The 26,038-nt window shown below is 33.5% G+C and overlaps 2 protein-coding genes across 2 annotated transcripts; one reads left to right on the top strand and one right to left on the bottom strand.

Annotated features, from left to right (window-relative positions):
• Positions 1 to 260: 260 nt before the first annotated feature.
• On the bottom strand, positions 261 to 5,278 carry LOC116132124 (phosphate transporter PHO1 homolog 1; the record flags this gene model as incomplete). Its single annotated transcript, XM_031417794.1, is given in 13 exon segments — positions 261 to 601; positions 734 to 870; positions 1,272 to 1,550; positions 1,647 to 1,799; positions 1,904 to 1,948; positions 2,067 to 2,171; positions 2,284 to 2,533; positions 2,651 to 2,771; positions 3,288 to 3,417; positions 3,711 to 3,782; positions 3,877 to 4,340; positions 4,599 to 4,902; positions 5,000 to 5,278. Coding segments are annotated over 13 exon segments (2,427 nt in total), but the record flags the coding sequence as incomplete, so codon positions are not given.
• A 10,770-nt stretch (positions 5,279 to 16,048) lies between these two features.
• On the top strand, positions 16,049 to 23,064 carry LOC116132114 (probable isoprenylcysteine alpha-carbonyl methylesterase ICMEL1). Its single transcript, XM_031417786.1, has 11 exons — positions 16,049 to 16,684; positions 17,612 to 17,688; positions 17,896 to 17,965; positions 18,070 to 18,150; positions 18,608 to 18,682; positions 19,286 to 19,387; positions 19,485 to 19,625; positions 20,292 to 20,357; positions 20,449 to 20,592; positions 21,726 to 21,816; positions 22,505 to 23,064. The coding sequence occupies exons 1-11, from the start codon at positions 16,290 to 16,292 to the stop codon at positions 22,655 to 22,657; spliced, it is 1,395 nt and encodes a 464-aa protein (XP_031273646.1). The 5' UTR covers positions 16,049 to 16,289; the 3' UTR covers positions 22,658 to 23,064.
• The last annotated feature ends 2,974 nt before the right edge of the window (positions 23,065 to 26,038 follow it).

The following is a 26,038-nucleotide window of genomic DNA, read 5'->3' as shown; positions in this document are numbered from 1 at the left end:
AGTTATTTTTATAAAATCTAGCAGAAGTGGCCAAAAGAAGCACAAAAACAATTGGATGAATATAAACTCTCTGGCTTGTTGGAAATGTTCCCCTTAAAGCAGTACTTTATCAAGCATGTTTAGCTACGCAAGATGGGATTCATATTCCTCTGGTTTAAGTCATCAATCTTGACTGTCATTTTCATACGTCCAAGAATTTGGATGAAAACAACTAAACAAGTATAATAGCATGCAACAAAACTATCTGGATCAAGGCGTTAACTAGATATTAACGCAACTGCACGCATTTGCATCAATTTCTATTTATTTGTTGAAGAAAATTTGGTATACAAGTATGAACCACTTTTTTTTTTTCCCCAATATCCAAGGAACAATAAAAATCAAGTTGATGTCTGGTTAGTTGTGGGCTTGTGGCATCAACTTGTACAAGGTTCTTCTTGGAACGACTTGATCGCAAAACATCTGGGATTCCCTTCGAATCGAATTTGGTAAGCAACTGTTGCCAATGGGGCATCAATCTTCCTCATCCTCTTCAAATGGAAGTGGCACTGTCTTTACTGCTCTAAACTTGCCAGCATTATTAAGATGCTCATTCTCCAATCTGGATAATTAAAGCAATAGTTATTATAAATACTGAAAGGAATGTGATATGGAAATATCCAAGTGCGAATGTGGTTGAGCATAATTGTTGTGCAGATAGTACAAGAAAGTATTTAGATAGGCCAAATTGTACCTGTAAAAGTTCCACAGTCCTCTTCTGATGACTTCAAGGGCTGCTAAAAATAAGCCAGTTACTCTGTAATCAACATGTCCAATATTTGAATGGAGAACTGTTTGTAGCCAAGCCAACCTGAGAATAAGGTTCAATCCCTGCATGGTATCAACATTTTGATTAAGATCAGCTTAGATAAAATATCTGAATTTCTAGACAAAAGGGAAATTGAATGTGTACGTAATGTATACTTATTCAGACAAATATATAATTCTTTCTTCTCATCTTGTCTTCTATAAATTAGACTAGGAATCTAACTTTCACTTTGTAGAATAGCATTTTTAGTATCTAATACGTTCACCATTCTTCAATCTTCTTATCTAGATATATCTTTGATTTCTCAGTCAGAAACATTTGGTTGGTGCTCATTTCCTGGAGTTAGATATAACTGGTCATCAACTTTTTCCAATAGATCCCATTAGGTGTCAGTAGCACTAGCAAGCCAATGGCTCAATGTTAAACACAATGGCTCAAAGAGTAGGTATAATCAACTATATACCATGGAAAAGTAGTAAATGATCTTTCGACGAAGCATTAATTCATTCCTTAGCCAGGGGTTCTTGGAATTCATTTGAAGCAACCCCCAATCCTTTACAAAGTCCCAATACAATTGGTACACCGTTGCAGCACTTGACACGATGACAACAAGACACAGCCATCCAGCAGTTCTTTCTTTCTCATAAGCTACTTTGTCTCCTGCTGCTAACATTGCTGATACATATTTGCCTAGATTCACAAGGTGTCTAGTTTGCCCTTCATCAAACCAGCGCCGAGCACACTACACACCAGATTCAGAAAAATTAATCTTTATCAAATTAAGCAAACAATTTGAGATATAATCATCTAAAATATTGACTCAATAAGCAAATAATACCTGCATAGCCCTCCAGTAATAGGGTAGAAAGGATACTGCATAAGCAAAATCCCTGTAATGCTTAGCTCTCATGCAATAACCATAGTCCTGAGTTTTGTAGCTACCAGTTATATAGTAGCAGGCCACATATTCTAAGTTCCTAAGCATTGGCACCTATAAAATATCAAAAGAATTTTAATCAGTGAACTATTGATGATAAGCTATAAATTTTTCTGTCATTTAACAACAAATTGCAGTTAATTAGATCATAAGCCTACCTGACTACAGAGTTGATCAGCCATGAAGAAGTCCAGCATGAGAACCTGTTGAGATAATTAAATATTAATTAGAGAGTAAGATGATTTTGGCCTTCACAGTGTCTTACAGTAACAGTATCAGAACTGAAACCAACTTTTTGTACTAAAATTGTAAAGGCAGTACCTTATAGAGAGGTGATAGTATGATGTTCCTTATCACACAAATGAAACGATAGCGGCTTGATCGGTAGAAAATGTTGAAGGGGCACACAAGTAACAGTAAGAAGATCTGCACATATGGATGAGTGTTAAAATTTTTAAACCAAAAAAATCCAATATTTCAAAAGTATTATGGTTCGTTTAATTTTTGTATCTGATTAATGATATGCTTAAAGAATTACCAGTGGCAGAAGGCCAGGAATTGCTTCAACTTGGGTATATGAATACCCTTTAGTGACAAGTGACAAATGAATAAACAAAACACCCACTACAGCAGTCATTGAGGTGGTACATATCAAGAACACATCTCTGTACTTAAGCTCCTTGGTAGGGGCCAGCTCAAAGATGAAGCTATAATTTATACGGGTTTTCCTCCACATAAAAATGTTGCAACCATACAGAAAGAAGTGTAGAAACAACAGGGTGAACATACTGCAAATATAGAAAGTTGGTTCTGTCAGCTATCTTTAACAAATCAAATAAAAAAATTTCAATAATGATGTTTAAATTAAAGCTGGTGCCAAGGCATTCAAACTGAGGGTTACTTGCCTAAGTACAGGGTATACAGTTTCCATATAGATTGTATCCGGTTGCGGTCTGTACATTCCTGTTATGTGAGCCATAATTACATATCCAACAAGGAGAGCAATGAAGCATCCACTGAAAAGTCCTGATTCAATGTGAAGAAAACAAGTTAATATTAACCCAATACTAATTATTCATTGCAGTCTTGCTAATTCGTCAAATGAAGATTGAAAAGCATTAAAGAATGTGTAACATAACAATACAAATAATTTGCTCACTTTATGATGGACCATAGCACCATAGCCATTCACTTAGCTTGGTGCAATTGGAACAAAGTAGTGGTGTTAATGGATTTCCTTTCAAGGTTCAGCATCCTTGTACGGTCTAATTGCCTAAGACAAATATGGGACCTGTGCTTTATCATCCACCCAAAAAAGAGAACCAAGAGCTATCCTTCATTTTATAGGCTAAGGCTAGTGGCCTAATGGGTCCATACTTTTTGTTTTCTTAAAGCTAATATTATTGCCACAAAGAGAAAAATCTCAAACCTCAAACCTCTCCATTAAAACGAATGTTTAAAACATATAGTTCAATTGAAAACATCACATATCATGGATCTTTTGTCCTAATCGTTTTCCAGAGAAATTTGCAAGGAACTTACCAATGAAGAAGGTAACAGAGTGTGATTCTTTACGGTGATGCGGCCTAAGATATTTCATGGCCTTTCTACGGTCATCTTCAGCGAAGTGCTTGATGAATAACTCCTCAACTTCATCAGCTAAATTCATAACCTGTCATTGCTGAGACTAATTAATAAGCTAATTCAACTTTCTTTACAAAGTGGTGCTCCAATATAGCTATGCATCAGACAAAAAAATCTTAAGTACGATTTACATGAATATGAGGCATGCTTTGTGCAGACAAAAGTACAGGATCAATGGCCACTTTAAATTGTCGGTTTGTAACCTGATGAAAAGGATAGCTAGTGGCAAACATCTAAATAATCCTCCCATATATTTTCATCTAACATGTTATGCCAGTGAGCACTAGATAGTGTATTCATTTTACAGCTTCTTTTATTTACCTTGTCTGAGCTATCGAAATAGGAGCTCTCTACTACTTTTAGATAAATGGGAAGAACTTGTTTTCCAGTAACCTGAAAAAAAAAAACCAGAAAAATAAATAAATCAGTTTTAATTTACATACATAAACCAAAATGAAATATTTATAAGAACATACAATTTTCTTACTTTGTCAAACTTCTTCAGAATCTTTATAAAAGCAAGCATGTTCAAGTTCCTGTAGGTCTTGAGATAACCCAAACCTTTGTAGAGCTCAATGAGAGCTCCTCTTATCATCTTCTCTGCATGATGGATCTTTGTTTTGTTGATGTGCAGCCTACTTCCTTCAGGAATTTTTTTGGACTGGCTAACTAAATCTCCCCAAACCAAGTAACTGATTGCTGAGAAGGTGCGAGATGGCGTTGTTAGAGGAATATTTATTCTTAAGTTCTTCCCCTGGCAATTGAAAGAACGACTTGACAGTGTTTTGTCAAACAATAGGAGAGAAAAGTAAGAGTAACTAAAAGGTTAAAGTAGGCTAGAACCACTGAGACGGTTGGGTTGTAGTTTTTTTTCCATGTCATCGATGCTGCTGTCTTGCTGCTGATCTTGTTGTTGTTCTTGCTCTGTTCTGTCCTTAATGGACTCCTCATCTGTAGTCAATTAAGAAAAAAAATTCCCATTATTTTTTACATTGAATAATTAATCCATCTATGACTAATTCATGTAATAGTTAAACTGAAATTTACATGTACGTGTTGATGGGCATGTGTATATGTTGACTAATGCAAGTGTAAAGAAAATGTGGTATCTTATATGGAGATAAATGATGTGATAATTTCATTAAACAGGGTATGAAAAGTGAGAGTCAAAATTGAATCTTGTTTTTCATAATGATCGCATTTGCATACCACATGAAGAGACGGTGCAAGAAATAGAAGGATCCTCCTTGGAGTCCTGGGAAGAAGCTCCTTTGCCGCGCTGCTGCTTGAGTGCGGTTTTGAGTTCAATGAGAATCTCCATCTGTTTCTTCAAGGACTCACCTCTGTCCAAGAACTCTTTCTCCTTATTCTTGTAGAACTGGTTCACTTTGTTGAGTTGCATATCCAAACATACAAAGAACTCTTTGGCGGCATCAGTATCAGCAAATTGATCGAGCAATTCCGTCTCATACGTATCATTCTTGCTTGCTGAACTTGCAAGTTTCTTATGAACCTATTGAAAAACAAACAACCAAACCTCTTCAATTCATGAAGATACCAATTAAAATTATTATTATCACGAAAAGCATAATGCAAGAGAGAATATATACTTGAATGGCACCATGTTCTCTATGTTGATGGTGGCCAAAAAAAGAGAACTTTCCAATAGAGGAAACTAAGGTGTTGGCTAAAGAGCTATGATGTTGGTTCTTGGTGGAGGTGGATGAAGTGGTAGTATTATGATCATTAATATTATTAAGGAGATGATAGTTCTTGAGGTCTCTCTTGAGTTGCCAGTAATCAACAAAGGCATCTTTCCATTCAGGAACAAGCTGGCCTTCAAATTGCTTAGAGAACTTCATAATTCTCTCTTCTTTTTTAAGAGAAAATCAGTGAAGAGCTAGCAATAAGGGGTTGAGAGAGATGAAGAAGTAAGAGTTGTGAGTGTGTTCAATTTAATCCCCAATGAACCACATTTATTTATGGGGCTGAGAAGGAATATGATTGATGTGCTGCTTGACAGCACATTCTAAAATATCCTTGGCACTTATACTATATATCGTATGCTTTCTTCCACTTGATGCGTTATTAAATGGCCAGGTTCGCCGGAGAATGACCAAACCGCTACCGGATGCCAACATACAGTTATCATCAACATTTTTCAAAAGGTTGAGAATTTAAAGTGGATGGTTGTGGGACCTTCATTTCTTGTGTAAAAATAATTAAAATTATATACATTTTATGAAAAAAGCAAGGCTAGTTTGTCATTTAGGAGAGATTAAAAAGTTTTTTCTCTTTAAATTACTATAAAAACCTGATCAAGTTTGCATGTTAAATGCGTGATATAGAGGGCAATATAGATAATCAGTGAGTTGTCCAATTAGTATAAGTCAAGAGCTGCCCATTTATGAAATTGAAACTCATTGGCTACTTGAAGAACAACACACGAAGGCGAAATCTAATTAGACCACCCAGATTTCCACTAAATTGGTGATAATAAAGGTTTCAATTATTTCCCATCACCACTTTCATTAACAAAGATTAATTTATAATATAAAATATATAAGAGAGATTTTATATGATGTATAAAATAGGAGAGATTATATATGATAAGCACCCATAATTTCATATATTAGCATGTTAATGATAAACGATTAAGGAAAAGTTTTGAGGTAGTTTGATTTTACGTGTTAAACTAGAATAATGCAATACTAGAATATATTTTTTTGTACGCGGTATTCATGACCTTTCTGGGAGTACTATTCCTGTAGATAACGTAGCTAAAAATCATATATTCCCATACACAAAGCACAATATATCCTCCTATATACCTAAGGATATTATCTGAAATAAACTTATATGTAGATGAAATAATGCGCTCGGGATAAGAACTAATGCCATAATAATATATAACATAGGCAGAAATTATAGTAGTTGTAGGGAGAAGGTTCCATGTTCTATTATTCTCTTGTTGTTGTTCCAGTCCCACCCTCAGCTTCAACTTGTCAGGATGAGAACTCCCACCAAACAATTGAATTAAAAGCTACAGATCAATTTATTTTAAAAGAAAATAAAAAATAAAAATGAATGTGGTTCTTTCTTTTATTTCTACTATGTAAAAAGTGTTTTCTTCATAGACATGGATCGCAACACCAACATTATAATTGTGGAAAACTGACAGCGTGCGTGCCTTATAATAAGGTGGCTGACTCAAAGATACGCTCTCTTTCTTCCTCTTTTTCTGTCTTTGCAATTTGCAATATTATTTCATCTTTATTAATTTTAATAATTTCTACTTCAGATTCATTTATTTGCATTACCTGTTGTGGTTTTGAATTAGAGAAAAAAAAGAAGAAGATTAATTAAACATGTAAACTAATGGTGGTTTAAATTATGTATAAGAAAAAAATAAAGAATATTTAAAATTAATTCCACGTAGAATATCAGTTAAAAAGAGAGAAAAGAAAAGAAAAGGGTACCCACCAAATCCAGGGACTTTGATTTATTGGACCAATTAGGAGCCATGAAAATGATGGTGTGATTAGGATTGCAATTCTCGGTGCGCCATTGTAAGCTACCCACCTTTCCCTTACTCATTAATAACATTATCATTTCATTTTCTATGTTATTGTTGTATACAATACCAGTTCACTCATATGCCTACCTCAATCCATTAATTTACACAATTTTATTTTCTTATTTTTTTATTACATCATCCCTCATCTTACGTTAAAATCTTCTTTGAATCTATCCGTTGTTCATTTCAATGTTCTTATATGCATGCATATATTCAATTAATTATGTGTTACTTGCTTTGGTACGTAGGAGAATCGGGTCCTTCTTTTTCTTTCGTTGAAATTTTCCATTTTCGATTTCCAGGAAATGTGTGACAGCCTTCTAAAACAATTTCTATCAAGATTGTACTAAGATTCAGTTGACAAGTAATAGAGATATCTCAGATGGCTTCAGCCATCCATTCTTGAATTTACCTATAAACTTGAATTGGAATGAGAGCTTTTGAATTCAATATCCCGCGCCTGAATAAATGCTTTCAAGAATTGAAGAATGAGATACCATTCTTCAATTCCACACCTGCCTTAATAATATAATATACAGTAATTAATTTCGTAAATTAAAAAAAGTGATAGTATACTCTGGAAGTATTGATTATATATGTTAGGTTCAAAATTCAAAAGTATTGAAAAAGGTTCTAAGCATATGATTCTTGGATTATGGTTCCATGTAATGGCACTAAAACTAAATGGATTTGTCTATCAAACGAGAATATCCTACACTTTAGAAATAAAATTCTCATCTGCCCTCCTTCATAATGTATTTAGAATCCATTTCTTCCATCCCTTTATTATCCTCAGGTTAATAATCCGGTTTAGGGCATATACTTGTATAAATACTGTTGAAATTATCATACTTTATTATTTTATATGTGGGAGTCACTCATGTACAACATTAAATCAAAGACACACCTAGGATTTTCAGTGAGTATATGCCTTACTTTGCATCTTTCATGTGTGATATGATGATCATCTACTCCGATAGTTTGATTTGGCCATAGTAACGGATTCGGATTCTTCCGAACGTGTCAGGCACCACAATCTTCTGGAGATCTAGTTGGGAAGGAATAGAAAACGAAAAAATAAAATAAAAAGTTTGATATTGATGTATATATGTGATGTGTAACTAAGTATTGATACCATATGTCCTGTTTTTAACAAATGCTTTATGGTTATCTAATGCTTGGTTTCTAGGGTTTATGCTCGAATTAACTTTAAATGGGTAAGATTTGGATTCTCATGACGTGTTTGGAATCAAAATCTTCCTGAGAGTTTGAAAAGAAGATCATAAAATTCATCAAGACATGTAGTTTAGGTCTTGTCATGAAATGAATTAATACCATATGTCGCCCATGTATTCAAGATAAAAATTAATAATCAATTTATACTGTAATTCTTAGACCAAAAACAAAAAGGTTATTTACTTTCAAAAGTATAATTTTTGAGAAGGAAAAAAAGGGCGTTTAATCTGGTAAATAATTCTTGTTTCTAAGCATATATTACTCTTTTCAAAAGATGAATATATTACTCTTTTCAAAAGACGAATCATGTAGCCAATAGCCATTCCATGAATATGATAAAAGTTTGACGCAGCAAGTTAGCCTGAATAAACAAGGGTAGCACTCGACTACACCTTTAGAACTAATAAATAAGTCTCAATCCAAGAAACTTAAACTGTGAAATCTGAAGAAAATTAAATCTGAATATATAATTCATTGAATCATCTCCAAAATGAAAAATAAGTTTATATAGGGTGACAACCAACCCTAATAAGACTCCTAATAACAAAAAGAATAAAAAACTAAATCAATTAAAATAAGAAAATCCTAAATAAAATAGGAAAAAACTCGCAAATAATTAAAACAGCCCCAAAACACACCAAAAATGTGGATTTTGACCTCAAAAGTGACCTCCAACTGGCTAGAGCAGGTTGCCACGTCGACGGACTCGAAATAAGCTTTCCAACGGTATTTTACAAGTCCCGTAACTTTTTTCAAATAAAAAGTTATGACCGTTTAAATGAGGTATGCTCATTTAAGCCCTTTGGACTTTATGCATAGACTTTTGACGTTCAACCCGCTCTATGAATTCATCCGCCACGTTCTACGTCAAAGTTATAAACTTCCTAATTTGGACTTTTATGAAAGCAGCCAAATGAATCACCCATCATATAAATGTACTTAAGTTTTTAAAACAATATAGTTATTTCCCAGAATCAGAATAACTTTTTTTTTTTTTCATGATTTGGACGACTGATTAAGATTATGTCAACTTTTGGCATAATCTTAGTTTGCCAACAATATGGATAAGGATTGAATGGATCTTATTAGTTATTACAAGTTGGGTTTGGAGCTCACTGCAGTACGATTCTAAGGCTGCTAATAAACTTGTTGACCACTCACAGAACTTAAAATTTAAAATGCATGATTAATTAATCCAAACACTTGGTTTATAGTAATTAATAAATGATATGTATTAATGTGACGATATTAATTGCTTTGTATAATTCAACTTTGAGAGTGCTATATAAATTACATTATGAAGCAATAAATTGACGTTGTTATTTCTAATATTAAAGTTCCACAAATATAATGGCGTGTGTGATCATCTTTTTTGGCGACCATAAAAAATATTAAAGTTTTAGTAGACAATGATTTATAGCAAATTGTAACAGAGAAATGCAGGCATATGCAGCTACGCCTCAAGTTTACGCATCTATAGACATGTCAAAATGATTTGGCATTCTATTAACAGCACGTAAGTCAACTTTTTTTATTATTATTTTTTTTAATGATAGAAGGTGTTCAAAGTAGATTATGCGNTAGTTGCTTTGTATAATTCAACTTTGAGAGTGCTATATAAATTACATTATGAAGCAATAAATTGACGTTATTATTTCTAATATTAAAGTTCCACAAATATATTGGCGTGTGTGATCATCTTTTGGCGACCATAAAAAATATTAGAGTTTTAGTAGACAATGATTTATAGCAAATTGTAACAGAGAAATGCAGGCATATGCAGCTACGCCTCAAGTTTACGCATCTGTAGACATGTCAAAATGATTTGGCATTCTATTAACAGCACGTAAGTCAACTTTTTTTTTTTATTATTATTTTTTTTAATGATAGAAGGTGTTCGAAGTAGGTTACGCGTATCTCAATTAATCATTCAAAACCCTAAAACTATTGTTTGGATATAAGCTTCAGTGGCCGCCCCTATTAGCAGTGATGGATCCAGAAATTTTTTTTAGGGTGGGCCAAAATAATACATATTAATATTTTTGTCCATTAATATTTTTGTTAGGGTGGATCAAAATCTAAAAATTATATATATTAATATTTAAAAAAAAAAGTTTGATGGCCCACCCAAAATTAAGCTGGATCCGCCCCTGCCTATTAGTAACAATAAGGTTTCGAACTCAGGAGATTATGTTAGATCTTCATTTTGCTCTTTTACCTTCAAAGAGATTCGAACTTGGGAGACTATATTAAATCTTTTTCTTGGGAGACCATACAAATCAACTGTGTTAAACAATCTAAAAATTTCGTTAAGAATATGAACAAGGAAAATCGAGAGGATTGCTCCACATTGTAAGGCCCTTTTTCTTTTTCTCTCTTTTTTGAAGCCAACTAAAGTTAACTTGGGCAAATTACACAGACTGCAACTTATTATACATAGTTTGGTATAACTCCACCAATTTAATTAAAATTATATTAGAATTACTGGCTAAGAGTTAAATTACTTAAAACTCTCAATCAAGAAACAGCAGATGGCAATATAATTTAATGGATATTTGCATTTCGTGTACGTATCATCAGAAAAAATAGTCCGGACACGATGATTCATATCACTGCTAGTTTTATCATATATAACAAATTCTACTTAAATCGCTTCTTCATTATACGGATTTTAGATAAGTAAATGTGTTTAGGCAAATCCCACTACACAAATAACATAAAGCTATGGCAAATTAAATGAGGACACCTCAATTTTAAATAGAAGAATTTCCATGGTCATAATTCATAAGGTGGGCTAAACAGTCATGAACCGGTCCAGAATACTGCTACTATAGAAAAGTAGATCAGCAAAGATAAGTCAATTTTAATAATCTTAATGCTATACAGACTAAGAATCCATTATATACGATTCCAATATATATATGATCCATATAATGATTCTGTATTAGCAGCTCATTAGTTCAAGCATGATAATTAACACACGAGGGTGGATATTACCATTAGTTAACTTTATTGATTTGCAATTAGGTTTGCAGGTCTTTAATTATTGGATTTAGTTTAATATATATGAAGTTGAGCTTTATTTGATAATGAAACCATAATCATCATGTTCATTTGAAATTGTGATACCCAGTTAAAGGCAAAAAGCATGGCCCCAAGAAAGTAACAAGAAAATTAAAGTGCAAAAGTTTTGAGTATCGACCGCTATTAAATCCTGAATGGGAAATAATTTTCTCTCGATTGTGTAGTTAAATCAACTACGTTACAAAACAACGTTCAATAGATAAAAGGTAGCTATAGCAAACGAACAAATTAGCTAGCCTAAAAATGTGACAATGTCTTAATCAATTGAATATCACATTCAATCTTTTCGGCTTCCCAAATAGTAGAACAAAATCTTACCGTATCAATGAATATATTTAATCTAAGAGTTTCAGTGTCAAGTCTCAGTCATGAAATGAGATTATATGCGGGGAAACTTGTGTGCTTTTCAAAGTGATTTATAGTAAAAAAACTTTAATCTCCAGAAAATATACAATCAACTGTAATGTTATCTGAAATTTTAATCCATTTCAAGAGTCCCGTCAAGCTTAGTTACTTCTCCCATCATTCACGCCAAGGCCTAACTCAAAAGATTGCGTGTTATATCTCCATTAAAGAGTTGTCAAGAGTCAAACAACTCCTGCAACTGAAAGATATGCATTACATTAGTAATGTAAATCATAGTAATCTATGCATATGAAAGCGAGTCTTTTTAAAGAGTCTATATATATTGATCAGCACTTTATTGAATCACTTTAGTTGATTAATTAATTAAGCTTAAGTCATGTATTGAGGTCACTATTGCTAACTACCACTATTACTTGTTTATGGATGCTTTATACAAAAAGGTGAGAAATCTGGAGCTCAATCATATCTTAGCCATGTTTTTCTTTATGTACTCAATGGAAGCATTGCATACATTGATTTTGGTTCATATGATTTTTATCAAATATGAATGATGATGAACACTTGTTTATTGAAGATGTGGCTGCGCAGCCACAGAAATATTGCTTCTTATCTTCTCTCCTAATTAACTATGATTCATTAGAATTATATTAATCTAAAGCCCGGCTGCCAAAACGTGCATTAACTAATTTTGATTGTTATATGATAGGAAGTTGGAGATTTGGTACTAGATCTCTTCTATCTTATCTTTTCCTCCTCCTCTTTTTGTGTTCAATGTGCCAATTATGTATTAATCATTTGAGAGATTTTGGTAAAGTAGAAATTTTGTATTTATTACTGGAATCGAGACTTTTGCCATTTGCAATAATTCTGAAATCCAGAAATAAATGTATATGTCTAACTCCGCCTTTATATACCATAAAGTGAAATAAAGAATACATATTGCTAGCTATTCTAAAGAGACTTTCGACCCTTTTTTGACCACCCATCTTTAACGTCATAAAGCTTAACAACTGGTTATGAGTTAGATTAAAAAATAAGAATCGAAAAGCAAAGAAAAAGAAATGAGACAAATGCATGATAAAAATATAATAAGACTCTTGTTTGTCGAGAGACCCAACATTAGTGTCTAAAGGTTTTGGTTAGAGGATTGAGATGATAATTAATTGTCACACCCCAATCATATAAAGAGACTAATGGAGCTAAAGATGAGAAAAACCATATATATATAACTTATCATTACATGTTCGAAGTTAATTATGAAGTCGAGGACTTAAAAAAATATGGTAAAACAAATTCAATATGATATAAAGTCAGCTTCTTTGGCTATCCAATAATGAAGATTTTGATTCATGTATCAGTATACGTTTAAAATTTATAAGCATTCATGCTCTAAGTCTAAGCCATTTTATATATATAATCCATTCCAATAAAAAAGCTAAATAATCTATGGTTTCGAGAGTGTAAAATAATACTAAGATATCAATGAAACATCAATTAATGAAATAAATAGTAGTTTAAGATTTAAGATATAAAATTATCATACCAAAAAAAAAAATATATATTCGAACTTCCAAGTATCTTCTTATGCTTGTTTAAACTCAACATTGAGGAATCGGAGGATATATGACTAAAACTATGAAAATGGTAGAGAGATTCGAGTAGAAAAGATATAATGGGATTAAATTCAATCAAACAATTAATTGCATTACTTAATTTTATATTCCTTTCATGTTCATGGTACGAAAATGAAGTTTAATGTATGTATATAGTTTGAATTAAGGAACGATAAAAGAAAAATCAATAACTAAAAAGAAACATAAACTCAAAATTGAAGACGGAGGAAGGAAGAAGAGACAAAGACTAGATTAGAGAGAAATATGTATCAATGTATTTTCCCTTGCTTATATGTTAAGTATAATTGAGTTTATATACCCTTTAGGATCTAATCCTGTACAATCAAAGTATCAGATATTTTGCGATGCAATTGCAGGTTTGACTGTTTGCTGATGGGTCTCATGATCTGTATTTTTGTAGGTTGAACCAGTCTTCTGATTATGGGAGAGAAATCTGCTGAAGTAGTTTGAGCTTATCAACAGATATAATGAATCGATTTGATTATTCCAACTAATGTTTAGGGAAAATGAGAGCCGTGAAGCCCAACAAACATGAGAATTGGGATGACCCTTTTACAAAGCCTGGCCCATTAGGCCATTCATATACAAATAAAATTACTTTTTTTGTCAAGGTTCATCAAATTCAATGTGCCATTTTAATCACAACCACAAATGAATCAAACCCAAACCCATCAGCTTTTATTTTTCAAATTGTTTCTCCAACAGGGAATGCTCATGGTATGACACTTTTAAATAATATTATTAAGTATTTACCAAGCAAGCAATTGACAGTTTGGCCGTTGCCACTAGAGATGGGCGCGGCCGGGTCAGGGCTGGGGACCCCATTCCCTGGGCCCGTCCTCGTTACCCTCTCCAAGGATCACCCCGGCCTCCCCGTAGGCAGGATTTTTCTCATGACCATCCTCAGCCCGCGAGGACAAAATCATGACCATCCCCATCCTGACCTGATAACCGAGGCTTCGTAGATTTATCTCTTGGACAGGGATTTTTATCCCATGTAAACAAAACTTTCCGTAAAATTAATTATTTTAATTGTGAAAAACTAGTACGTTGATAAGTATTATATTTAACAATTTACTTGTTTAATTTCAATAGTTAATTAACTTAATTCATTAAAAGGCATAATTTAAGGTAAGAAAAATATAGTCTAACAATTTCTTGTAAAATTTAAATTAAGATTTAAAAAGCAAATTGTATGAATAATTGAATACGTGAATAACAATTTCTTGGTAAAATTGGAACATACTCATGGTTTCAAAGCAATAAAATAATCATCATTCAGACATATTGTTGCAACTATGCGTCTATGTCATTCACAGTTCAAAGCTTGTAACCATATATTTCCAATTTCTTAACAACTTGTTAAAGTTAAATGTCATCCAATTTCTGAATAGTTGGAACTAATCTACTTTCATTAAGTGATTTATTAGTAATCGAAAACTAAGAATCTTAAATACTATTTGAAATTCAAAAGATGCAGGGAGGGGCCATTGAACGACTGGAAAAAGAGGGCCCTTTACGAAAAGTTAAAATGTTATTGCTGCCGCTAGAGTACTCAGACAACTCCAACAAGAATTATACAATAATTATATTTAATCTTAACATAATTTATTATGTAAATTGCTTAGTTATTCAATTGTATAGAGACTTAGGTTTAGTTAGCCATATTATTAATTAATTTTTTTATGAAATTAACATAACTAAATTCAATTTTACATAATTTACTAGGTAAATTGGTTTTAATTCATAAAACACTATCTCCACTACAACTAATAAAATTAGTCCATTTGTAAAGGGACAAATCCCATTATTTGATTAAGTTTAACATCATATTTAATCGATCAATTAATTAATTACAGGATAATTGAATTTGTGTAATTTGTAAGCCGTTAAACAATTGAATATATTCTTATATTGGTTTGTAATTGTAATAATCTAATTAAATTTATTTTTGGGCCATGTCCCATGTATTATTATTTTGTGAAATTCACAAAGTAATAATATATATATTTAATTATTAAACTTTTCGCGTTTAAATTATTTTTCTATAAATTTAATAAAAATTAAAAAATATTATAAAAGTATATATCATAAATTTAGATACATTACTTAAAATTATGATTTAACTTTAACTTTTATTACAATTTTGTAAAGGAAACAAAAAAAAAAAAAAAAATTCTCAAAAGCAGAGTGGCTGGGCTCCACGAGGCGGCTGGTCCGGGGATTGCCTATCCCCTTCCCCGACCCGTCCCCAGATGCGGGGATATAACTAAGGACTATCCCTAGCCCTATCCCTGTTTTTTTTGGGGATTCTCGGCCCATTCGGGCTGGGTCGGGACGGATTCCCCGTGAGGCCGTGACAGACGCCCATCTCTAGTTGCCACCCTATCAAAATGAAGGTAAATATGTTTATTTATTTATTGTTTATGATTGAAAATGTCCGAATTACCTTACCAACACCTCATTTAGTTTTCAGGGTGTTACACTGTGAACATATTCAATTAAAATAGAAGAAGGATAAAAATATTAATATATTAGAAATTAAGTATGACAAAAGTACAAAAATCCTTTAAAAGTTCAAAAATAACCAAAAAAAAAAAAAATTTCTTTCCTTAAATTCTAAGTGTTAAAATAAATAAGAAAAAAAACAATGTAATAATATTTAAAAAATCATCATAAATTTTCATTATTTTAAAATTAGGAAAGGAATTTTTGTTAATTAATCTTACTGTACGGTCTATGTTAACCCAAAATAAGATCCAAATAGTTGCATCGTCATCCCGATCCTACCTGTTAAAAAAACCAAAACAAAATACGAAAAAGGAATCGGCCCTCCTCGATAATTTAAACTTGAAAATTCCTTCGTTAGCATCCCCATTTGGCCGACCACAATTGGCTTCTCCATCTCCCTCCAGATTTTCCTTCTCCCCAACAGACATAACTGTAAACCAAGCAGTTACCCATTACATAACGAAACGCAAATTCAAATTCTAAAAGTTGAACATGCCGTCCCAGATCTTGCCCATAACTCAGCGGCCTTCCGAGCCGTCGATTCTTGAAGCCTCACCACCTACATCAATGTTGATCAAACCGGAGATTGATCACGATGACCCGACCACTAGTCTTATCATTTCTTGCCAGTTTGGGGATGATGAGAAGGCCGTTAATGTCAAGCCCCTTCTTTCCAGAGCTTCCAGTTATAGTTCTACCTCCTCCGCCAACGGCAGTTACTATCAACACCGACGGCGGCGGAGCGGGAGCGAGAACTCGTTGGCTTCTCTCTCTGATGGTAGTGGTGGTGGGTCCCGTCGCCGCTCTTTTAGCAAAGGTGTGGGACATGCTGCTGCTGAAACGTTCTTGGTCACTCGCTTAAGCTTGAAGCTATTAAGATATCTTGGGTATGCTTTTTATTTTCCAATCTTTGTTTACTGATTGGTTTGCCTTTTTGTTTGTTTGTTTGTTTTTTTCATGGATATTTTTTGATACCCATTTGGCGTGAAAGGGATATGGTTAAGTTTAGGTCATCTGCCGTAGTTGAGTTATTAAGATGAATGTTGTTATATGTCTTACTGTGTTCGTAGAAATGTGTTTGTTTTGTCAAGAAATGTTGATACAATATGGAAATATTTTGGCCTATAAAATGCGTGGTTTCTAAATGGAAATTTGTGACATCCAAATCAAAATTTGAAGTTACAATTATTCAAAATTTTCATGAAGCTTGCTGGGCATGATGGAATTTGAGTAGCCGTAGCTTCGAAATTAAAGCTGTGAAAACTGTTTTGTAATAAAACGATATTAAGGTAGCCGTAAAATATTTGGATGTAATCATATTTAATCTTGGTGCTGAATAGATACTCAGGAAGTGACTATTTTTTTGCTCTTGGTTTGATTGTTCATAATGAGGTGAAAATTGGAGAGAACTTTCTGTAAGTTTCAGTTGTTGGTCTATTAAAACCTACACGCATTCAGCATTGTTTTGTAATCTTTGAATACCAAGCAAAATAGGGAACAATTTTATTTAGACAACATAGCTAGCCAGAAGAAAAAAATGCCCATGGTGTAGAAGAGAAGAAAGCACTTTTAGGTTTTTGAAAAGTTCAGGACTTGATATAGGAACTTGTATTGAGTGTTCTGTTCATGTTCTATGAGTATAAAAGAATCAGCAAAAAATTGCAAAAAGTTTATTTATTTATTTATTTATTTTTTGTCATTACACTTTTGGAAATTTGGAACATGCATTATGTGCTTTAAATTGTTTATTGAGATGCTTTTTTTTCACTTTTATTTAACTATTAGATGCTTCATGATCATTTTATTTTTTTCAGGGTAGGCTACAGATGGATCACAAGATTTCTTGCTCTTGGCTGTTATGCATTGCTGCTTATGCCTGGTTTCATTCAAGGTCTGCTACATTCAGCAGTCTGAGAAAATTCATGCATAAATTTTAGTTCATTAAATGTATACCTCTAGTCTTTATCAGTGGGTTTTTTTGTAAAATCCATTCCGGTGACATTATGGTTGTCATATATTGTGGACTTTGATGCAGTCATCTGTTTTTTTTTTTTTTTTTTTTTTTTCAAAACATAACTAGTTTGAAAGCTTTATACAGTTGGATATTACTATTTCTTCTCCAGTCAGGTCCGCAGGGGTATTGTTTATGGTGATCAACCAAGAAATAGGTAGGATTGAGGACTTGATTTTATTCTTATACTTTGATGTGCATATAATTTATGCTAATCCTCTTATATATGAGCTTGATTAGCTAAAGTATTGTAAAGTGCAGGCTTGATCTCTATTTACCTAAAACTAGTGATGGACCAAAGCCAATCGTTGCATTTGTAACAGGTGGAGCCTGGATCATTGGGTGAGATATTTGTTCCTTTATTTTCTATGTTTATTTTACCAAAGAAATCTTCAGCTTGTAAGAGCAGACATAATTTAGAAATGTGCATCTCAAACCATAGAAAGTAGATAGAAGCGTCTGTTTACTTATATGGTAATGCTATAATTTATCTCTAACAGTAAACTTTATAGTTAAAAAACTCTGAAGAGAAAACAATTGAAGCAGGTAGGGCTGGATGCATGCTAAGAATTGACTTTATACTCTAGTTCATTGATCTCACATGTTTTTTGTTGATACGGTTCATGTTAGCATAAGAGTGTAAAAAATAACTTGGTAATTTTTTTCTTCTGCAAGCATTAGTTAATTCGACTTGATTTGATACAAATTATTTCCAGGACTGTCTTAGTCTGGTTCTGTGAATTTCACAACCACTGCCTGATATTTTTTCTGAGTTGTAAAAGCTAACCTGTTGATGCAGTTACAAAGCATGGGGTTCTCTTTTAGGGCAGCAGTTATCAGACAGGGGCATCATAGTTGCTTGCATAGATTACAGGTGCTTTACTGTTAACTATAGTAATTGTTGTACGTAGTATATGCTATCTTGCTAAATGAATGCTCTGTTCTTGATTGTGAACATATTGGGTTTAGCATGTGTGTGCTATTGTGTTTATGACGTCCGTAAAACCTTGAACTTAGACCTTTAAGCACTTCTTGGTAGTATTTTATCCACCATATGGTCTCAATTGCTCCCATATCACATAAAATAATGCCTTCATTTATCATGTCAACACATGCATGTTTGCACTGATGAGCTTTCTGGTTAACAGAACATTTATCATAGACATCCTCTGACTTCTGCTTTTCTGTCTTGGTGCTGCCTTCTAAAGTGGATATTCCTATCGTGCATTTACTGGCCTTCCTTGCTCCTTGAACCTCAAAAAGATTTATTTTTCTGGGTAGTGCCTGTTATAGTTGCCACCAGTAGTTTCTTGAAAAGACAATGCTACTTTCCCTTTGTTAAGTTTTATTTTCCTACTTTGAGGGTATTATTATAATTTTGCTTTTAAGTGGGCATTTTTAATATGAATGTTTTGTTTCTATTGTATAACACCCACACACCTGTAACATCGGTATCATAATTGGCATATGGATGCAGAAATTTTCCTCAGGGAACCATCAAGGATATGGTGATGGATGCTTCCCAGGGTATCTCTTTTGTTTGCAATAATGCTTCTGAGTTTGGAGGTGATCCTGAAAGGTAAAGATATTTTTCTCTTTTTTCTTTCCCTGAAGAATTATGAGTGGTCCTCTTGGTATTTACTTTATTCCTTTTTTGCTTTCTTTTCTTTGGACAGGATTTATCTGATGGGACAGTCAGCTGGTGCACATATTGCTGCATGTGCACTCTTGGAGCAGGCAATCAAAGAGGCTGGTGAAGGAGAGAGCACAAGTTGGAGTGTCTCCCAGATAAAGGCTTATTTTGGGTTATCTGGAGGGTAATTTTCTTTTCAACTTTTTTTTGAACCACCCATGATGTCCTTTTTACTCTATTTTATGATCATCAATTGTAAATATGATTCTAATGATAAGAGCTATAGTTTTGTTTCATCTTTTGGGAGCCAGATGGCAAGAGTAGGAAACTAGTTTACCAGATCTCCCAAAGGAGATCTATTTAATGCTGGGCCTATTAATTTTTAAATGGTATGGTTGTGATTTTATAATGTTAATGCCATGTGTTCCTGACCAATTTATCTATTTGTGTTTCGGAAACAGCACTGGTCAGATTTTGGAGTTACAAAATTTCACAGTTACGTTGGCAGTTGTGTTCTATCAATTTGGCTAGCGTTTTCTTTGCTTCTGTACTGTAACTTTGAGCTAGCATAGTTTTAGTACCTCAATGACAATTTTGAAGTCTTCTTACTTCCCCAAGTATTAAGTTCCATCAATATCTAGAGTAAATTAGTAAAAGAGATTTGATTTTATACATTCATGGAAGCATTGATATATACTTTCTTGTTGCCATGAAACTATAGTTTGATAAACAACCAGCGCACTGTCTTTTAACTATATGATGTTCGGCATTTATATATATATATTGCCTGGACTGCATATGAATGTCTGCGATATTTTCTTACAGTTTTCCTTGCATCATCTCCGAACAGATACAATTTGTTTGACCTAGTAGATCACTTCCATAGTCGGGGTCTGTACCGCTCCATCTTTTTAAGGTACGTACTTCAATTTATTATTAGTTATGATATACATGTATTATCTTCAAGTTGATAATTTGTTCTTTGGCTGCCATGCAATTGGCTACAGTATAATGGACGGGGAACAATCTCTCCGCCTGTATTCTCCTGAAGTATTGGTCCAAGATCCAAACATTAAAAATGCAGTTTCTCTTCTTCCTTCTATTATTCTTTTTCACGGTACTGGCGATTATTCCATTCCAGCAGATGCAAGGTTCGAATCTCCTCTTAAGTCGACTCTGTGATTGTACATAATTATCTTAAATCCAAATCATGTTTTCCTTCTTTTTTTTTTTTTTTTTTTGTTTTCCTTCTTTTTTTTTTTTTTCTTTTAATTTGATGAGTTGTAGAAGCATTCTTATTTGTGATCATTGATAGAATCTGACTATCAAATTTGACATTTTTGTTTGAGATAATAGTGTAAACTGTTCTTTTTGCTTATAAATGTATATGTTTTAAGTAATCTACTAAATAATTACAAACTAATTATAATGTTGTTAAAATATAACTATATGCCATTATGTTAGTTCTGTGACTAACTATCTTGTAATCATAATTAACAATGTAGTTTATTGAGTATGAAACTTATGTCTATATTTTAGGCCCTAAAATTATTGTTCACTCAAGGTTACATTTTTTGAAAGTACGTTTTTGCTATGAATTATGTGCTAATTTTAGTAGTTCGTTGTTTCAAGAAGATTACTGTTGAGCAGGACCTTTTATTTAAGTATGATATTATTGTGGGATGTGAAGAAATCATGTCAAGAGGGGACTGTTGAGATGGATCAATTATAGACAGTTCAAAAGTTTATTACTGACTGACAATGCCATAAGATTGAGATACTTCTGTTACATTTGGGGGAAACTTTTGACTTTTTCTTTCAGACGATAAAATGTAATTTAAGGTTCAGGGGAGTGATAGGTTGAACGGAACATGAGTGGTGTCCAATAACTCTGCTTCAGAGAAAGTCTAAATAATGATTAGGATAATCTGAACAACTGTGTATGTAAACGTTAGACCGAAAATTATCACACAGCTTACTTTGATTCATCGGTGCTCTCGGACCAGCCCCCTAAAACTTGTGCTGAAGGCATATGACATGGATGTTACATGTTGTCTATATTGTATAACTGGAAGGTCCATTGTTCATTGGTTGTCTGCAGCCCAGCTGCGCATTTGTAAATTTAGTATGCTAAAATATTTGCTGACATGGGACTTTAAGTCATGATTATTAGTTGCTTTTTCCATTGTTTCTTGTCATTTGCTCCTGCTCTCTATTGTGTATGAATTAGTTCATAATGTTCTTAGTGCTTTTAAAGGCACTTATTATCATATCGTTTGTGCAGTAAGAATTTTGCTAATACTCTTCAAAGAGTTGGAGGGAAAGCTGAATCAATACTGTATGAAGGGAAGACTCACACAGATTTGTTTCTTCAGGTAAGGGATCAGTCTGATGTGTTCATTTTGGTTTTCTTGGCCAATTATTTGTTTGTCTTGGGAAATGAAAGGGATTGTTTTGTATATTATTATTTAATAGTATTATTTTTGCAAAAATAGTCTTCAATATTCTTTCAGTATCCTCCATTATTTTTCTGAATTTCAAGTTACATGTAGCTATATTCCATGGAGAGAAACTCCAAATCAAGTCCTTCCATTCAAGAGAGCATTAAAATAATGTATGAAGATTGACCTGAAAAGCATCCTGACTCAGTAGAAAGCATAAAACTGTTTGCAGTATGAGCACAACCTACCTGCAAATTGATCTCTTATATGTCCGAAAGTGGTTGTTTCAATGATTTTGAATAATGTTTTACTTCCTTTGTCTAGAGAATTCTCACTGTTCTTGTAGACCAGAAATGAGTATTATAAAAGTTGGATGAAGTAAAGCTTAACGAATCAGTTCACCCTGCTACCTTGATGATGAAGTATTTTCATTGACTAAATTTAATGTCAAGGGTCCTAGGGCTAGTAGAAAGACCTCATTCAACCAGAAAAAGATCAAACTAATGCTCAAATGCATACACAAGCTTTATCTGTGATGTCTTTATGAAAAAAGAAAGCTTATAAAAATCTGTGTTTGCTCAGTTATTTAAATTTCTATGCTTGGTCAACTCACTCTACACAGGATCTAATGAGAGGTGGCAGAGATGACATGTTTGAAGACTTAGTTGCCATTGTTCATGCTGAAGATAGAGAATCCCTTGCCGAAGCTCCACCAAGAAGACGCCTTGTTCCTGAATTCATGATAAAGTTGGCTCGCAGTGTTAGTCCATTCTAAATATTGCCAACTTCTCTGATTCCATCTATAAAACCGATAAGTTCGTTATTGATCCTGTTATCCCCAGATTAACTATATATATATATATATATATATATATATCTTGCGAGATATCTCAATTAAATATACAAATGTCAGTTCTTTAGATCAGATATTGTTCAAGTAGGAAGTCAAGTGCTCTTGGAAATGATACGATGGTGTCTCCTTTTGCTCAGGCAGGGGTTGTACTAAGTTGTTCTTAGAAGTCCTTAATTCATTTGATTTTGGTTTCTTTTATTATTTGAATTTATCCTAACCTGCAAAATCTTTTTGACTTATGGTTGTTATTATAATTTTGAAATATTATTGCACCCCTTTCAGTTGAAAGAGGACTCAGTGAAACTTTTATGAAAACAAAATTTCCTTCATACCATTGGCAGCATTAAATCAGCATTTTTGATATGGCCTGTATGATAATTTTTCTTGTGAGTAAATTACAGTCTTGGTTCAAAGAATGAAAATTTATCCCCAACTTTGACGTCAGTTATATTAATGCTTTAACTTTAAGTGGATTAATGGATACGACGGAGTTTATACATTTTTCCGTAGTTGGGTGCATTTGTTCGACCTCAAAATGTCAGTGTTTTAAACTTGTATTTGGACATCCTTCAATTAATTAGTGAGCTGAAAGACTAATTCAAATGTCTCGAAAGAGTTTCATCAGATGATGAAAGGAAAAAGTCTCGTCCACACTTTGAAAGAAAGAAAACAAGTCTCCTTCTTCCGTCTCAATTACGGGCGTCAACAAGAGCTGAAAAATCAAGTACTTTATAGACGATGAAACTAAAAGAAAACAGGTCTCCTTCTTCCGTCTCAATTACGATGCTGCAGCAACCTCTTATACTTGGTGGATACATCCTTCAATTATTCGCTGACATAAGGAGTCAAAGTATTCTAATATGAAGGCCAAAGCAGACAGTTTGGCTCATGTGTGAAGGAGACACTCTGGAGTGAGGCCCTTGGAATGAACGAGTCAATAAGAGCTGAAAAATCAAAGTACTTTATAGACGATGAACCTAAAAACACGTAGCTCAACCAATTATATATATGGTTAGAACTAGTAGCATATCTGCAATCCAATCCAACAAAGTTCTCCATTTTCCAACAAAACGCAGCTCGCATCATGGAATCCGTATTGCTAACTAACAAAGCTTCATTTACCTGGTATTCTCCTGCCTTCTCCTGATATCAACTCTGTTTATTCCACCTCAAACAGTAGTTGCACGCAAGTTACGTGAGGTTCATAGTCTAGTAATGTGATGTCAATATTTTAAATTTATCCATATTAATTATTATTATTTTTCTCTTCGAGGCATATATATGTAGATAATTAATAATATTAGTTGATGTTGATGGTGCATGCAGCCGATGGAAATGGAAAAAGTGGAGACAACGGACAAAGCAAAACCGGAGCTCATGGGAGTGTATCACACACAGACCAATCTGCGCCTGGACAAAGTCCTCCCGGAGCTCATGGGAGTGTATCACACACAGCCCCATCTCACACTGTAACAAGTTCTACGAATTCAGCCCGTGCCGTCGTGAATTGTGGACCAGGGAAACCATATGCGAGTTGTATGCCTGGCCCAAGTACCCCATGAGTAACTGGCACAACTTACAAACGGACAGTGACACCATGATCCCTTAATTAATTAACTAATTGTCGTTATGCATACAGAACAAAAGCAGGCAATCTGCTTTCAAGGTCGGAAGCAAAAGCTTGTATAATTTATTTAATATGCAATAATCATCCAGTGATCATTTGAAATCTCATGTAATTTTCCGTTTCCGTATCAAATGGTAATATATGTTTAAACAAGTTGAATTAACGTTATCTATTTGCATTAAGAACAACAAAACAAGTTGAATTACTGTAATTTATAATTCACTGAAGGCTTTATGGTCCAAACTAACCGAGCCTCGTTAATCTTCATATTGGAAGGAATAAAATATGCAAACTTAGCACCCGATCTAACAACTCAAACAAGTTGGGATACTCCCGCGCAAGTGAATTAAAATAGGTTTGAAATTAGAGGATTAAATTCCTAGATTTTAATGTGGGTTTTGATTTAATATTATTTATATTGAGATATAAGTTAATTAGTTGTTGTTTTAAGCTAGGTTCGATAAATTGTGGTTAGTTATTGAATTAATTTTGAATGGTTTAAATAATTGATAAAACCCTAAATTGTACGGATTTGGGGATTTGGTTTAATTTTGATATATTGGTTAATTGCTTGATAGTTTGCTTGAGTGGTTAATTGCTTGATATTTAGAATTGATGAAACTCTAATAATCGTCATCGTCAATGAAGCAATTATGCAACGCTTTTAAAATATGAAAAATCGTTGAGAACAATTGTAGAATTGTTGATTTGGTATATAAAACTTTTAAAAGTACATTTTTTATGCTTATTACTCTAGTATATATTTTATTGTAAATTTATTAACTTTAATGTTTTGAACAATGTTTAGAAACCCAACCCAGGGTGAAACCCGGCCAGGCCATCAGGTCACGGGTTGATCGGTTTAATCGGTTTGACCTGCAAGTCAAACTAGTGTTCAAAAGTTTGAAATATAACAAAAATACCCCTAAAAACCTGTAAGTCCCTATAAGTTTAAAATCTTGCAAAAACACCCCAAACACCACCATCGGCATCGACTAATGCGGTACATTTTTAGCGACGACAACACTCCCCATCACCCAGAAAACACTCCCTTCAGCCTCTTGACCCAAACCCATCTCACCCCTCCCTTGTTAGCCTCCCTAATCGCCGACGATAATGAGCTTTATTTTGTGATTTTCAACGACAACGTTTTGCGATTTTTAGTCAATTCACTCATTGAAAATCGACGTCATTGCCACCATTCTACTCACCGGCCATTCGTCTTCAAATGCCCAAATATTTCAGCTTTCAATTGTTCATGGATTAATGTCCTAATGTCTAGGGTTTTGACTGAATTGAAAATTTTGTAACGCAACTTGATAAAGGCGGCGGGTCATAGTTGAACCGGTTCAATCTGCCGGGTCAGGTCAGGTTCCTAATCACTAGTTTTGAACCCACTCACTAAGAATCATGGCTACATCACTGGTTGGAACCCTTTATTTTTTTACCATCGACCACTTAGTGGTGGTTAAAGGGGTGTTAGTTCTTATGATAAAATGTGATACATGAAAAACCTAGTAGAGTTGGACTCATCATGAAGTAACTCCTCATCAGTGTTTCACGCTCTTCATTATCCAAAACACTTCTTCTCGATTATGGAATAATCAACTTCATTCAACTCTACCGTTTAACTCAAGTTATTTTTATTTTTATTTAAATAATTTTATAAGCAGTGT

Source organism: Pistacia vera, unplaced genomic scaffold (genome assembly GCF_008641045.1).
Source record: "Pistacia vera cultivar Batoury unplaced genomic scaffold, PisVer_v2 Contig249, whole genome shotgun sequence".
Taxonomy (NCBI): Eukaryota; Viridiplantae; Streptophyta; class Magnoliopsida; order Sapindales; family Anacardiaceae; genus Pistacia; species Pistacia vera.
The sequence above is the reverse complement of the archived record's forward strand: the minus strand, read 5'-3'. Positions and strand labels throughout refer to the sequence as shown.

Excerpts from the sequence above, each read along its gene's own strand:
- LOC116132114 (XM_031417786.1), top strand. The coding sequence starts at position 16,290 with ATGCCGTCCCAGATCTTGCCCATAACTCAGCGGCCTTCCGAGCCGTCG. Across the intron at positions 16,685-17,611 it reads AAGCTATTAAGATATCTTGG|GGTAGGCTACAGATGGATCA; the intron begins GTATGCTTTTTA and ends TATTTTTTTCAG. Across the intron at positions 20,358-20,448 it reads TACCGCTCCATCTTTTTAAG|TATAATGGACGGGGAACAAT; the intron begins GTACGTACTTCA and ends AATTGGCTACAG.